At 34.1% G+C, this 15,521-nt stretch overlaps 1 protein-coding gene across 5 annotated transcripts in view; it reads right to left on the reverse strand.

Annotated features, from left to right (window-relative positions):
- Positions 1–1,290: 1,290 nt before the first annotated feature.
- Positions 1,291–15,521, reverse strand: part of ADGRB3 (adhesion G protein-coupled receptor B3) — a 714,356-nt gene continuing 700,125 nt past the window's right edge. For all 5 annotated transcript variants that reach the window (XM_077903497.1, XM_077903496.1, XM_077903499.1 and 2 more), the window contains 2 exons: positions 14,248–14,352; positions 1,291–4,286 (listed from right to left, as the gene is read on the reverse strand). In XM_077903497.1, the coding sequence (XP_077759623.1) occupies positions 4,098–4,286; positions 14,248–14,352 (294 nt within the window). In that variant the 3' untranslated portion in view covers positions 1,291–4,097. The remainder of the gene's footprint in view (positions 4,287–14,247; positions 14,353–15,521) is intronic.

The raw sequence follows: 15,521 nt of genomic DNA on the forward strand, positions 1-15,521 counted from the left end.
ACTGACCAATCTGAACAAAATACTTGCTAACTTAACTTTGCCAAACTTCAGTTAGGTGTCTCTCCCAGTGACTGGTCACAAAGAAAGACACGTCCAATTGAACTACCCAATCAGGCCGTCTGCTCACCTCACTCTACCACATCTGATTCTTTCTAGTCTTGTTGGCTTTTCCCTCTGAAAGAAAAGCCCTTTCTGCCTGGCATCTGGGATTCTTACAGGTTTTACAGTTGGGAGTGTTTTCCCTATTGCAATAGTTTTTTCAAATGAAGTCTCTCCTTATCTAAGTCTGGATTTGTTTTTTGACACCTGAATATAATTGCCGTTTTCATTGGCTGATAAAATTTCTTCTATCTGTATATTCTATGATTCTCGGTTCTGCTATTACTACCCCAGTTATGAATTTAACTACAGAAGTGTGTCAGGGGAAGATGATTTTGTCATTGTAGAAACCTTTGTGCAGATTGACGTGCTGGAGACATATTTGTTTTCATATTCTTTAATGAAGTAATATAAACGTGTGGCATTTTATTTCGACATAGAGAACTCGAAATAACTAGTAAACATTTTCTAAGAAGCTGTGAATGATTTCAAATCTGCAATCTAAATTTTCTGAAGCAGTGACTTAGTGACTGCAACTTCTTAAAATTGTGATCGATGTTTTTAGAGAGTGTCTGAAGCCAATCTGAAAATTCGGGTTGGCCTTTCTGTCTCCTGCTGCATATATGCAAGTAATCACACAACTAGTGAGAAAGCAGCTACATTTGAAGAGGATTTGAAAGGTAAAGTGGTGCAAATAGAATCGCATAATGGACTATAGAACCAAATCTATTTAAGATCACTTGCTATTTTGATCAGCTATCCTTTTCTGCTACAATTAGCTACTGGCCTCACTACCTCTAAGTCAGCTGATGATACATATTTTCAGTTTTATGCCTCTACTACTAGCCTGAAAAGTATCTCCATGGGATTTGTGGTTATTTGAATTGGGGACTTAATAATCTGGAAGGGACAGTAGAAACTTCATGGAATGGTAATTAATTATTGCCTCATGTGGTAATCTTAAGGGCAAAAAGACAATATAGGGTAATAATAGCTTATAATATTTAAATAATATTATTACTTTCACATTTGAATTTTCCATCTTTAGTAGATTGTGAGCTACCTAAAACAGAGGCCCTATATTCTCCTAATAAACAAGTAAATACATAATAGTTATTCAAGAAACACTTTTGAATGTGTGACTTGATATGAATGCATGGCTGTAAGCAATACTAAAATAAATTCCACAAATAATTCAACAAACATTTATTGTGTGAACATTATTGTGCTAGGTCCCTTAAGAGGTACAAAAATGGATCAGACATGAATCCTGCCCTCCAGGCACTTACAGTCCACCAGAGGATATCAGAAATGTGTATAAATAACAAGGTAGAAGTTTTTTAAAAAGTCCTAAGAGAGGTACAGAATCATTGCCATAAGAGTTCACAGGAGAAATTATTTCTTGCTTGGAAAATCATGAAAAACTTTGTGAAGATGAAGTATGAGGTGGACCTTGAAGCATAAATAAAATTTAGATGTGGGGGAAGGGGAAGGCTTACCAGTCCAAGGGCACAAAGTTCTCAGCAGGTTGTGAATGCAATGGGCTCAGAGAGAACTGCCCAGGACTGTCGAAGGGGCAGCTGCAAGTCAGCTTTGGCAGGGTACATGTATATATGCTCGTGCAGTGGAAACTTGCAAGAAGTGGACTAAAAAGAGAGCTTCCTTAAACTTATGATTCCTTGGTACTTACTGACCTGCCTGTGTTGTTTTCCTTATAGATTAAACAAAACAAAACAAAAAGCACCCCTACAACTTGACATCCCTCTTAGAGTAACAAAAAAGTTACTGTAACATTTTCAAGTATGCAGTCTCTGGTTAGCTTTCATATATTGATCTGATATTGAATTACTAGAAATAGAGAAAAATAGAAGTGAGAAAAATAGATTTCATTTTATGGCAGTGACTATTATAGTTGTACAAGAAATATTAGTCTAATATATTGAGTTTGTTTTCTAAACATAGAATTTACGTTTTCAAATATATGCTTATTGAGGTTTTTTTTTTTTTTTTTCCACTCAAGATTTTCCAGTTTGAAATGGGAAACTGCCTATATGGTTTTCATTCACTCTGTAGGTTACGGAGATGGAGCTAAGCATGTGTGTATATATATGTATATGTAATATATATACACACATATGTAGGTATATATACACACATATACGTATATGCATATGTATGTATTTATAGATATATGGATATAGAAAGAAATGAGAGAGAAATTTGCTAAATATTCCTATCACCAGAAAGTCATCTTATAAATTTAATAAACATTTAATATTACAATTACAGTATAATTAGCATGAAGTTTATTCTATAGAAAAATCACTCCTTAGTTATGTTATATTCTGCTGTTGCTTTTATTTTTAAAATCTGCTTAAAAATATATTTTTAACATCTTTACACTGAGAACATTCGAAGTATCTGACAGGAGTTCAGCCTGAGCTAGGCAGTTTTTAAGGCTCTAGCTTAGTGGTGCACTTGAGTGTTGAAGCACCTTTGTCTCTGGCTGGACTCATGGCCTGCAGGGCTGGGTCCCCCAGGTCATGGGTAGCCGGAGCCAGCTCACTTTATTTTCTGACAGACCACACAAGACCATGCAGTTTAGGTTTAACAATAAACTAATCTAAAGAAACGTTCTAGGAATTTTGAAGACCTTAATCTCCTTTCCACTCCCTATACTTCCCTTAGACTGAAAGAAAGAATCTCATCATCCATTAAAAGGATGACAAAATTGCTGACATGCTTTGCACTATGTTTCCTTTAATGAAGCTTTGAGAAAGCAGGAGACATCACCAGTGTGGCTTTCCACTACAGAGGACACCAGGGACCAGCTCACCTCAGATTTCCCACTTTCAGACCAGACATAAAGCATCTACTAAATACATTCATTCCCCTTTTCCTTCTGCTAGAGAATATACAGATAAGATTTTTTTTTAAATCCTGAATAAGTTCGTTTTTTTTGTATGCTATGAAGAACTATAGTACAAGTAGTTTCTTTTGTGAAACATGCAATGGACTTCATTACTTATAATAAACATTTTCCCTGTATTATTTTTTGTATGGCAACTTATTGTTTTCTACTAGTAGTTGTATTTTTGCCACAAGATAGAAAAAAACATAATATTTATGTAAGACTATGATGGCAGATTTCTGACAAGCCCCATTTACATGGTACATTGTTCCAAAGGATGTTTGAGTAGAAAATACAGAAGCACTATACAAACCTACTATTACATTTGAGAAATCATTAGCCTCAAAGGAGTAATAACGGTATGCTATTAAAACTGTGAATACATTTTCAGTATCTGTATTGAAAAAAAATTATAAATATGTAAATTTCTGTTCAACAAATCCAAAATAAAATGCACTAAAAAACTGATATGTAGACAAAAGTTTATTTACACCATACAACATTTTAAATATTTTATACACAGTTGCAGCAGAGAAAGCTACTCAGAGCTTTCTAGAGAAAACTGCAATAATAAAGATGTGAAATATATTATTCATATAAAAGTGAGATTATTACTTTATTGCATTTAAAGCAATGAAGAATGTAGCTCAACAAACATTCATTTAATGACAAAAACTTTGCTTTTATATTATAAAGTAAAAAGTGTAGTAATGGCCAAACAGACTGTTATAAACTTTAAAAACTGCATAAATATATACATTGTGCTTCATGGTGAAGTTTTTTGAAAACTAAACCATATGAAGCGGTTACAACATGAATCGTTGCTTGAGGTTTATCTATAAAGATTACCTTACAAATCCATTCCACGGGTACTTACAACACAGGATGGTCAGAACTGTACACCTGGTCCTCTCTCCACTAGCCTTACTAGTGAGAAGTTACCATATGCAAACATCACTGACATTTGGCACATGAAGGTCCTGACATAGGATAGTCACACTGTCCAGATAGAAATGTCAGGCTTCCCAAGTCTTAAGTGTCAGTGCAATAAATTGTTTCATATCCACCTCAGTCCATTTTGATTTTGTTAAACTTCTGTTTGAAAGTCACCCTCTTGCACATCCAGAGGCAAATTCAGACACTTCTCCCACTCTGCTGGCCTCAGTTCCAAAGCATCCTTTGCCTCTGTATCTAAGACATTGATTGTGGTATAATGTTGGTATTCACTGGGGTTTTTGAAAGTGTCCCATGGATTCTTGTTTGGTGCTGGGTTTTCCTGTTGAGGAAAGAGGGGAAAGAGTCATTATTTGATGATGAGTATTACTGCTTGTTTAAGTTCCCAGGAAGAGAGCATGTTTGTGACCCTAATCCAGTTGATATGATTCAGAGATGATTTGAAATTGTGGCCAGCTGCAGGAAATGGTTTTTAGTTTTCTTTCATTGCACAGACTGATGAACACCTTCTTTATGTTATCCTAAAATTTTCCAGCAATCAAAGGAATTGAATAATTTATGGAAGGCAAAGTAGATGATGTTTTGTTTTGGGTATCTTGTGAAAAGTCAGCATAGCTATATGCTCAGGTAGGAAGGGGGTGTTACTGCAAAGACTAAATGTAGAAAATTTACGTATTTTGTCAGAACCTTTGGTGAGATAAAATTTGAAGATATGTAATGGGGCAGATTATAAATAATAAAAACAGTCCCCCAAATGGCCATATTTCATAAAACTGAATTTCATTAACTTTGCTTAGTTTTTAAGAAATTATCCTTTTTAGAACATCAAAATGCTACTATGTCCTTTGTGTAATTTATTTTTTCACTGCTGTATATTCCCCCACAGTTTTTTTTTTTTTTTAATGTATTTGGGCAGCACACTAATTCAGCAAAACTCATTCTTCCCTTTAAAGAACACAGCTTTCTGGAAAATATATCTAGCAATATAAGGGGTTAAGGAATGTCTACTGGCCAGAATTCCTTATGTTCCAAAGTATATACCCTCTTACTACTTAAGATTTAAGATATGCCTAATTATGACTCCACCCAGACCTTCTATGTTGTAGGGACACAATAAATATGAGTAGACATGATTCAAAGTTTCTATAGCCTGATTTTTTGTTAAGATTTAGCAGTGAACTTAATTTATTTTAAATAAGTGTTAAATGAGAGAATTTGAATGGAATAGACCAAGCTGAGTGACATCAAAGAACAAGAAGGAAATCATAACTGAATTCTCTTTAGAACAAATTAAATTAAAACACCTAAACAACTATAATTGTTGAATGTGTCCTTTATTCCTCCCCCTCCACCCTAAATTCTAGCCTACAACTGCTTATAATTAATTAGCAGGGGGAACATAAAACAGGTACTGCAATTATTGTCTGGGTTCTACTGAGGATATTAAAAATCACTCTCAAAAAAAATCACTCTCAAGTATAGATAAAAGAGACAACCTATCTAGGAATTAAATTATTAAAATCCTCAATATATTAGATGTTTTTTAACACATATAAACCTTAATCATGAGGAGATACAAGAAAACAATAGTTAATAGTTAAGATGTGATAAAGTTTTAACCTTTAGGATATGTGGAAGGGATTAATTCTGATTTAGTCCAATATTCTAAAGTCTTATGAACTATCTAGTCTTGTAACTCTTCCCTTCCCCTCCTTCCTTGCTCCCTTCAACTAATATTTTTTTAGCTGCTCTGTGTTGGGCATCATATTAGGCACTAGGGAGGATAAAGTGATAAATCAAGGATGGAAAGCCAACATGGTTCACTAGGAAGCATAAGATTTAAGGGGTGATTTAAGGTCCAAATTCCAGTTGCTCCATTTCATATGAATGTAACTCTGAGCGATATACTCAATTTCTATGAACTTCAACTTTAATATTTGCAAAACATGGATAAGTTTTATATTTGAGGCCAAAGGAATTAGCAAACTGCAGATTACCTACACTGTAGGGTTACAAAATTAAAAAAAAAAAAAGTTAAGGAGCCTGGCCTAACACCTAGTATTAAATAAATGACCTTTAGGTAGTAATTATACTTATTATGAAGGTGTTTATAGTTAAATGAAGATATAAATATATAGATATATCTGCATCTATAAGGGGGTATGGACAAGGTTGGAAATAAGGCTTCTTTTTGTGGAAAGCATATAACAGAATTGTCACAGATTGAGCTTGGTCATAAAGATATGTGTGATTGGAGGCTTGGTGGCTGAATAGGCATGCATACTGAGAAGTAAAAATCCAGAGAACATGTGGATGGGACAACTCTGAGAAAAATAACCAATTCATTTTAATTGGAGTGAAAAAGAATAGAATAAACAGGCAGAAGGTGGATTGAAAACCAGATCATAAGGGACACGGTATGCCAGGCCACTTAATTTGGAATTTATTCTGTATGCAATAGGGAATAGTTGAACATTTCAGGGCACTACAGTGACCTGAATCATCAGTCACTGACTGAATGGTTCACTAGTGTGAATTCTACTGCATCAAGCCACAGAGAGGACTTACTCATCTTAGACAAAGGCTGTGTCTTAAAGGAGCTTTCTGGGAATCCTTAGTTTGACAAGTTCAATTAATTCAGTCCTAAAAGGATTCAAGATATGTAAATTATGTGTTCATTGGCTTTGAAAATTCTTTATGTTTGGAATATATGTGATTTTCCATTTATATTTTGAAGATCAAGCACCACAGATCCACAAACTAAAATGGTCAATTTTAAACTTTGTCTGAATGTCTAGAGTCCAACAATATTATTGCCAGTATGACTGACTGAATTTCTGAGGTTATATAATTAATAAGGTTGGATTTCTTGTTCATCTCCTCTGGCCTCCCATGGTATTCCCAGTAGTACTGTAGTTCTTGCCATTGTTCACAAATGTGTGGACATCCTTTCGGTCTGAGACCCATGCTTCTTTAATGGTAAAGAACTACTGTAACCAGCAGTAGTACTCATACAAACAGAGCACCACATACACACAAAAAATCAAACAGTGAAGATAACTTAAGGGACCTAGAGAACAACATTGAGTGAAATAATATTTAAGGGTCCAAGAGAAGAGAGAGAAAGGGACAGAAAACTTACTTGAAAAAATAATAGTTGAAAATTCCTGACCTTGATGAAGGGAATAGACCTGTGGGTCAAGGAAGCCTAGATCTTTCCAAAATAAGATATACCCAGAGAGATCTGCACCAAGACACATTATAATTAAAATGTCAAAAGTTAAAGAAAAAACCTTAAAGGCAGTGGGAAAAAAATAAAACAAACAAACAAACTCAAACTTGTTATGTACAGGGAACCTCCATAAGTATATCAGCAGATTTTTTGGGAGAAACTGCAGGCTAGAAGAAAATGGCATGATGTAGTCAATGCTGAAAGCAAAAATCCCAACCAAGAATACAAGGTAGTAAAAATAATGGCCACAACTATTAGTTATGGGAAACACAAAATAAGAGATGTGAAATGTGACATCAAAAACATCAAATGTGGCAGGGTATTAAAATTTAGAGTTTTAAAATGTGTACAAACTTAATTTGCTAACAACTTAATATAGATTGGCATATATATGTATACATATACATGCCTCATGGTAACGACAATGCTAAAACCTGTAGTAAATACATAAAATTAAAGAAAAGCATCAAACCATAAGGGAAAAGAGCAAGAGAAGACAAAAGGAAAACAGAACTACAAAAACAGATAGAAAACAAAGTGGCAATAAGTACATACCTATCTATAATTATTTTAAATGTAAATGCACTAAATTCTTCCATCAGAAGATACAGAGTGGCTGAATGGATTAAAAAAAAAAAAACAAGACACATCTACATGCTGCCTATAAGAGACTCACCTCGGTTTAAGGACACACACAGACTAAAAGTGAACGTATGAGAAAAGATGTTTAATGCAAATGGAAACCAAGAGAAAGCTGAGGTAGCTGTACTTAAGTCAGACAAAATAGACTTTAAAACAAAGACTAATAAAAGACAATGGGCATTACATAATGATAAAGAAGTCAATCCAGCAAGACGATATAACCTTGTACTCATGCACCCAACTTAGAAACACATAAATGAATAAAGCATATGTTAATAGACCTAAAGGAGAAATTGATAATGGTACAATTACACTAGGGGACTATTACACATGCAGACAGAAAGTCAAACATTAGACTTAAAAGAATTCATTAAACCAGATGGATTTAATAGATATATACAGAACATTCCACTTAAAGCAGAATACGCATTCTTTTAAAGGGCACATGGAACATTCTCTAGGATAGGTTATGTGTTAGTTACAAAACAAGTCTCAATAAGTTTAAGATGACTGAAATTATATCAAGCATCTTTTTAGAACATAACCCATGAAACTGAAAACCAATGATAATAATAAACAATATGCTACTCAATAACCAGTGGGTCAACAAAGAAATCAAAGAATATAATACCTTGAGACAAATAAAAATGAAAATAAAGGACACTAACATCTATATGATACAGCAAATGCAGTTCACAGGGATACAGGTCTACCTCAGGAAATAAGAAAAATCTCAAACATTCTAACTTTACTAGAAAAACAGAAACAAAGCCCAAAGTTAGCAGAAGGGAGGAAATAAAAGATCAGAGTGGAAATAAATGAAGTAGAGACTAAAAAGACAATAGTAAAACCAGTGAAACAAAAAGCTGGTTCTTTGAAAAACTGAACAAAGTGTATAAGCTTTAGCTAGACTAAGAATAAAAAGAGAAAATGTTCCAATAAATAAAATCAGAAATGAAAGAGATGTTATAACTAATACCAAAAAAATAAAGGATCATAAGAAAATACTATGAATATTTATGCCAATATATTGGACAACCTAGAATAAATGAGTACATTCCTAGAAATATACAATCTTCCAAGACTGAATCATGAAGAAATACAAAATGAATAGACTGATTACTAGCAAGGAAATTGAATCAGTATTCAAAAACCTCCCAACAAACAAAAGTCCGGGCAGGACCAGATGGCTTCACTAGTGAATTCTATCAAGCAATCAAAGAAGATTTACTACCAGTCCTTCTCAAACTCTTCCAAAAAATTGAAAAAGAAGAAACGCTTTCAATCTCCTGAGGCCAATATTACCCTGATACCAAATCTAGACAAGGATGCCACACAAAAAAAGGAAATTACAATATCCCTGATGAACACAGATGTAAAAATCCTCAACAAAATACAGCAAACTCAATTTTCAACAATATACTAAAAAGATATCCCATGATCACATCTGATTTATTCCAGGTATGCAAGGATAGTTCAACATCTGAAAATCAATCAATGTGACACACCACATTAACAAAATGAAGGATAGGGATCCCTGGGTGGCGCAGCGGTTTGGCGCCTGCCTTTGGCCCAGGGCGCGATCCTGGAGACCTGGGATCGAATCCCACGTCGGGCTCCCGGTGCATGGAGCCTGCTTCTCCCTCTGCCTGTGTCTCTGCCTCTCTCTCTCTATCTGTGTGTGACTATCATAAATAAATAAAAATTAAAAAAAAAAAACAAAAAAAACAAAATGAAGGATAAAAATCATATAAGCACTTCAACAGATGCAACTAACACATCTGACAAAATTCAACATGACTTTATAATAAAAAAGTCTTAAAAATGTGGTTACAGAGGGAATGTACCTCAAGATAATAAAGGCCATATATGTCAAGCCCACAGCTAACACTATACTCAGAGATGCAAAGGTAAAAGCTTTTCCTCTAAGATCAAGTACAAGACAAAGATGCCCACTCTTGCCACTTTTCTTCAGTACAGTATTGGTAGTCCTAGCTGAAGCAATTAGGCAAGAAAAGGAAATAAATGACATCCAAATTGGAAAGAAGTAAGTAAAACTGTCTTATTTGTAAAGAACATAATTTTATGGGTAAAAAGCCCTAAAGACTCCTCCAAAAAAACTGTTATAACCAATAAATTCAGTCAAGTTGCAGGATACACATACAAATATCCTTTATGTTTTCATACACTAACAACAAACTATCAGAGAAATCAAGGAAACAGTTCCGATTATACCAAAAAAGAATAAAGCAGGAATAAATTTAACCAAGGAGGTGTAAGTCTTATACACAGAAAACTACCGAAATTAGTGAGTGATAATGAAGAAATCACAAATAAATAGAAAGACATGCTATGTTCACAGACTTGAAGAATATTGCTCAAATGTCATATTACCCAAAGCTATCTATAGATTTGATATAATCCATGTTAAAATAGCAATGGCATTTTTCACAGAAATAGAAAAATTCTAAAATGTAACATGGAACCATGAAAAATCCTAAATAACCAAGCTATCTGGAATAAGAAGGACAAAGCTGGAGCCATCATGCTCCCTGATTTCAAACTCTTATCACAGACTTATAGTAATCAAAGTAGTATAGTATTGGCATAAAAACAGATATTTAGAATAATGGAACAGAATAAAGAGCCCAGAAATAAACCTATGCATATATGATCGATAAATTTATAACAAAGGAGGCACATCAAAACCACAATGAGATATTTCACACCTTTGGAAATGTCTATTACCAAAAAGACAAAAAATAAAAAGTGTTGACAATGATGTGGACGAAAAGGAACCCTTGTGTACTGGTGCAGCCACTATGGAAAACAGTAAGGAGGTTACTAAACTAAAAATGGAACTATCATATGATCCAGCAATTCCACTTCTGGGTATTTAAAGAAAATGAAAATACTGGTTTGAAAAGGCATATGCAGCCTTATGTTCATTGCAGCATTATTTACGTGGCCAAGATATGGAAATAATCAAATGGATAAAGAAGATGTGGTTTATAGATATACAATGGAATACTACTCAGTCATAAAAAATAATGAAATTTTGCCCTTTTTGTGACAACATGTATAGACTAGAGGTTATTATGCTTATTATGAAATAAGTCAGACAAACACCATATGATTTCACTTAAATGTAGGATATAAAAAACAAATGAAAAAACAAAACAAAACTCATAAGTGTAAAGAATACATTGCTGGTTGCCAGCAGGGAGGGGGTTTTGGAGGAAGGTAAAATGGGAAAAGGAGGTCAAAATATACACACTTCAAAAAAAAAAAAAATATATACACACTTCAAAGACAAATAAATCATGGGAATGTAATATATAGAATGAGATTATAGTTAACAATATTGTATATTACATAATTTTATATGCTGGCAGGAGGAAACTAGATTAACTAAGTGATCATTTTGCAGTATATACAAATATTAAACCATAACTAATACTGTTATGTTAATTGTATCACAATAAAAGAATTACAATTTCAATATAAGTCAACATGGATGAAGCTTCTAAAGATGCTAATTTGGCCTTAGGCTATATACATAGAAATGGAATGTTAGCTGAATATGAGAATTCAAGGCCACCTGGACCATAGGAAGGCCACCTGGGCATTTCCCATAGCTCAGGGTTCCAGGCACAGTCTAGCTGTCACTTCTGGGTAAGTCCCTTTCTTCCTCCCTCCCTCCATTCTTTTCTGTTTTTCTCCTTCCTTTTTTTTCTTCCTTTCCTCTCTTCTTTCTTTCCTTCCTTCTTCTAACCTACAATACTGGAGACAAGGGAATGAGAATTTGTTTATTCTGTATTCTAAAAGAGTGAAGATTTGGAGAAGCTCCTTGGAGGGAAGGAATCTTGATGGAGAATAGTTTGTGAGACACACTCAAAGTAAAAGAATTCTTTCAATACTGCCTTTTCTTTGTAGTGTGATTTAGATGTTGTCCTGCCTGGAAGCAGGGAAATGGACTAAATGGTCTTTTGGGTTCCCTTTGATTCCCAAAATTCTACATAATTACCATCATTTGCAGTGCTAGGCAGGTGTTGTGAGTTAGTAGCCAGAAAAAAAGGAAAAGACTTTGAGATTTTTGTTTTGAAAATGTCTTTCTCCATCCAATTATGCGATTTTTCATTAGCAATGTGCCACACAAATTATGACTGAATTAAGGATAATGAACTCACTCACATGTTCATTATTAATCAAAACTGAATAAGGAACTCTTTTTTTTTCCTGTTCTCAGATATTTAGGACAATAGTCAAGCAGCAATGACAGCTCTATCCTTCCCACTCCTAACCTCCCAAATGATAAATATTTATAAATCTTTTCTAGAATAGGCGTGCTGCTGCAGAGATGTGGAGTAATTAGTAGGCTATTTTGGTTGTCAGGAAACTGAGATACAGATATTTGTGCCATTAATGATTTAATACCCAGACCATACAACAAGGGGAGATTACAATCATATTATAGCAGTCAGCCAGCTGTATCTGTTGCATAAGCCTTTCAGATTTGTAAACATAACCCTCTCTCTCTCTCTCTCTCTCTCTCTCTTTTCTTTAGCAAATGAAGTTTCTTCAATTTATTTCAATGTTAGCTTTCAGTATTCCAAAATGAGTAGCTAATGTGTTTAGGTCTAATCTCAATGGTGCAAGTCTCATTTGCCTGGCAAACTAAAAATTGATGGCTCAATATTAGGAGCAGATAAGAAAGAACCACTCACTACATTCAAGGGTCTTCTATATGCCCAGTATTGTGTTGATGATACCAAGTAATGCATGATTCTTGCTATAAGGAGGAAAATAGGTTGATATACATGTGAATTATTTATGGACCATTTAAGAGTTAAGGTCTCTTGTATTTCTTATAATCTTCATTTACCAAACACAGATTAAGGGATGCCTGAGTGGCTCAGCAGGCTAAGCATCTGTCTTCAGCTCAGGTCATGATCTCGAGGTCCTGGGATCGAGCCCCATGTTGGGCTTCCTGTGGGGACTCCGCTTCTCCCTCTCCCTCTGTCCCTCTCCCCCCTCCCCACTTGTGCTGTTTCACTCAAATAAATATATTAAAATTTTTTTCAAAAAGCCAAACATAGACTGAACTATCAGAAACATTCAATAAGCCAAGAACAGGTATGTACTGATAAATTACCATGACCAGCCTTGTACTAGTACTGAGAGGAATACAGGAGAAACAAAGGTACATAAATTCTTGTTCATGATAAACTGATGTTACTAATTAGGAAGCTAGGACTTAGACCCACAACACACATACCCAAGGCTCACTAGAGTTGGTGATCAAACACCAACACAAACACATGTCTCTTAGAGTGTTATATATATGCCAGAATATCAGATGTTAGGAGGAGGAGAAGGACTGCAAAGGTGTAAGGCAAAGCAGGAGTACCATATTTGGAGTGAGGAACAGTGGAGTCAGATGGTAGTTCCAGCTTTATCTCTCATAGTTGAGTCTCAGCTTCTTAACCTCTCACATGCCCTTCCTGCTTTGGAAAGTGTTAAAAGTGTTATGAGAATAAAGAAAACATTTACTACTTTCTGTTTTCTTTGTTCAATGTAGGATAAATTGAGGGTTAGAAACCTGAGCTGGGTAACTTGTCCATGATCAGATAGTTCTTGGTTGAGCTTTGTACTCAAATAATCATGGAGCCTTCTCTGAAGCTATGACTGTGCCATGTCCACGGTAACTGCAAAATACCATTTGATGAATTCCTATGCTACGACTGTAGTAGTATGAATGAATGAGAAGAAAATAGTCTAATCAAATATCAATGCTTTCAATGTTGATGTGTTTCCCAAAACTCTTGTTATAGAACAAGTGAATCTTGAATTTCCTGGAGACAAAACTTAACATTTTGGTTTCACGTAACAAAGTGAAACCAAGTATACATTCATATATATATGAATATATATTATATATATATTCATATATATTATATTCATATATATATGAAATAATGTATGTATATACATATATACACATACACATAATATAAAGAAATATATAATTATATTTTATGACCTTAAAATGTCAGACATTCAAATTAAAATGTAAAAATTTAGTCAACTATTTGGGTGTTTGAATGATCATTTTAATGATGATAAAAGGGCCACATGAACCTAACACATTTTTGATATATAACTAATTCCAATTAAAGCTTATAACTGATAACACATTTAAATACGAATAAAACTGCTTAAAGAGTCTATCATTCCTAGTTTGTTTCTTAGTATATTCCAAAATATATTGTGGAGCATTATTTTTTTTCTATGTATGCCACTTTTGTGTTCACAAGACAATGAAAAGCTCCCGGAGGGCAAGGATAATGGCTGACAGGATACATCATTAGTGTGGTGCCAGGTACTGATGGAAGTAACACATACTCACCATACTACTTGTATTTGGTATATCCCGAAATCTGTCCAAAGTTTGAAACTTCTGATTCAGCTCCTGAAACAGTTCCATATGCCTCTTCCTTGTATGCATGACCTTCTGCAAAAGAAAATAGAAAGTCTCTCATTTCTAATTTGATTTACACATTTTAAGAAGAAACTTAATATTTTTGCTTTAACTAATAAGGAATGTAAGTTTGGCAGGAACCAGGAAGTCCCCAAAGACACCAAAAATGCAAATAAGCTGCATCTAATCTTTGTTTCATAGTCAGCACTTCTTGAGCATGAAGAATTGGCTTTATTTCCACTTACAAGATTACCAAAATATAGTTTTCTCTTGTGGGTGCATTAAAAATGTAGCAGTCATTCCTGTGTAAGATTTTCATCATTCAAAGTTAAAGCTGTTTTACAAAAATTGTTGTAATATAAAAAAATGTTTAAAAATTTGGACTTGTAAAGCACCCAAGTCTCTCAATTTTTGTCATGGGAAATATTACTTTTTTTATGTTTTATTTCCATAAACACTAAAATCCTAGCTGAATGTACTAAAGGGGGAGCAAAATCCCAGTCACTGCCATTTAAGGCTGACTCAAAGCACTAAAGTGTCTGAAATATATGTGAGTTCTAAAATCTTAGAGTTTCCATGAATAATGATGGAGCTTTGCAGAAGGAAAATCTGACCCATAGGTTTCATTTATTTATTTTCGAGATGATACAGAATCTTACAAATTAGGGCTCAGAGCAAAAATTGTGTGGTTGATGAGCTTCTCAAATCACTGATACAAATATATTAATCCTCTTTCTTTTCTAAATATATTAATACTCTTCATCCTTGGTTACATCCTTTTCTCCCAACTTCATCATAATTCAACAAATAGAGTCCTAAATAAAAATGACCTCAGGGTAAATATCATGGACTGAATCTTTTTCTATTACAGAGTATTTAACAGAGAAGATAAATTCTCTGTATTTACAAGTGTTATTTTAAAGGAGAAAATACCTTCCTCGATTTTGATTTTTTAAAAGTTAAAAATCGATATTTCAGTGATTTTTCAAGATTATGCCTCCATGTTTGTGCAAGATTCTATAGTATTTTAAAGCATGTGCTTCATAACTCAGCATTTGCTCATGTGGGCTTCATGGGTATATTATACTGATGCCTAAGCTATGATTTGAACATTTGGTCTATTGTTTTAATTACCAAGTATTTTCAAAAGTAAGGATTTGTTTTGGAAAAGAAATATATCTTTGGGGGAAGATCTATAATGC

The sequence above is a fragment of the Canis aureus genome, chromosome 7, assembly GCF_053574225.1.
Source record: "Canis aureus isolate CA01 chromosome 7, VMU_Caureus_v.1.0, whole genome shotgun sequence".
In the NCBI taxonomy this organism is placed as follows: Eukaryota; Metazoa; Chordata; class Mammalia; order Carnivora; family Canidae; genus Canis; species Canis aureus.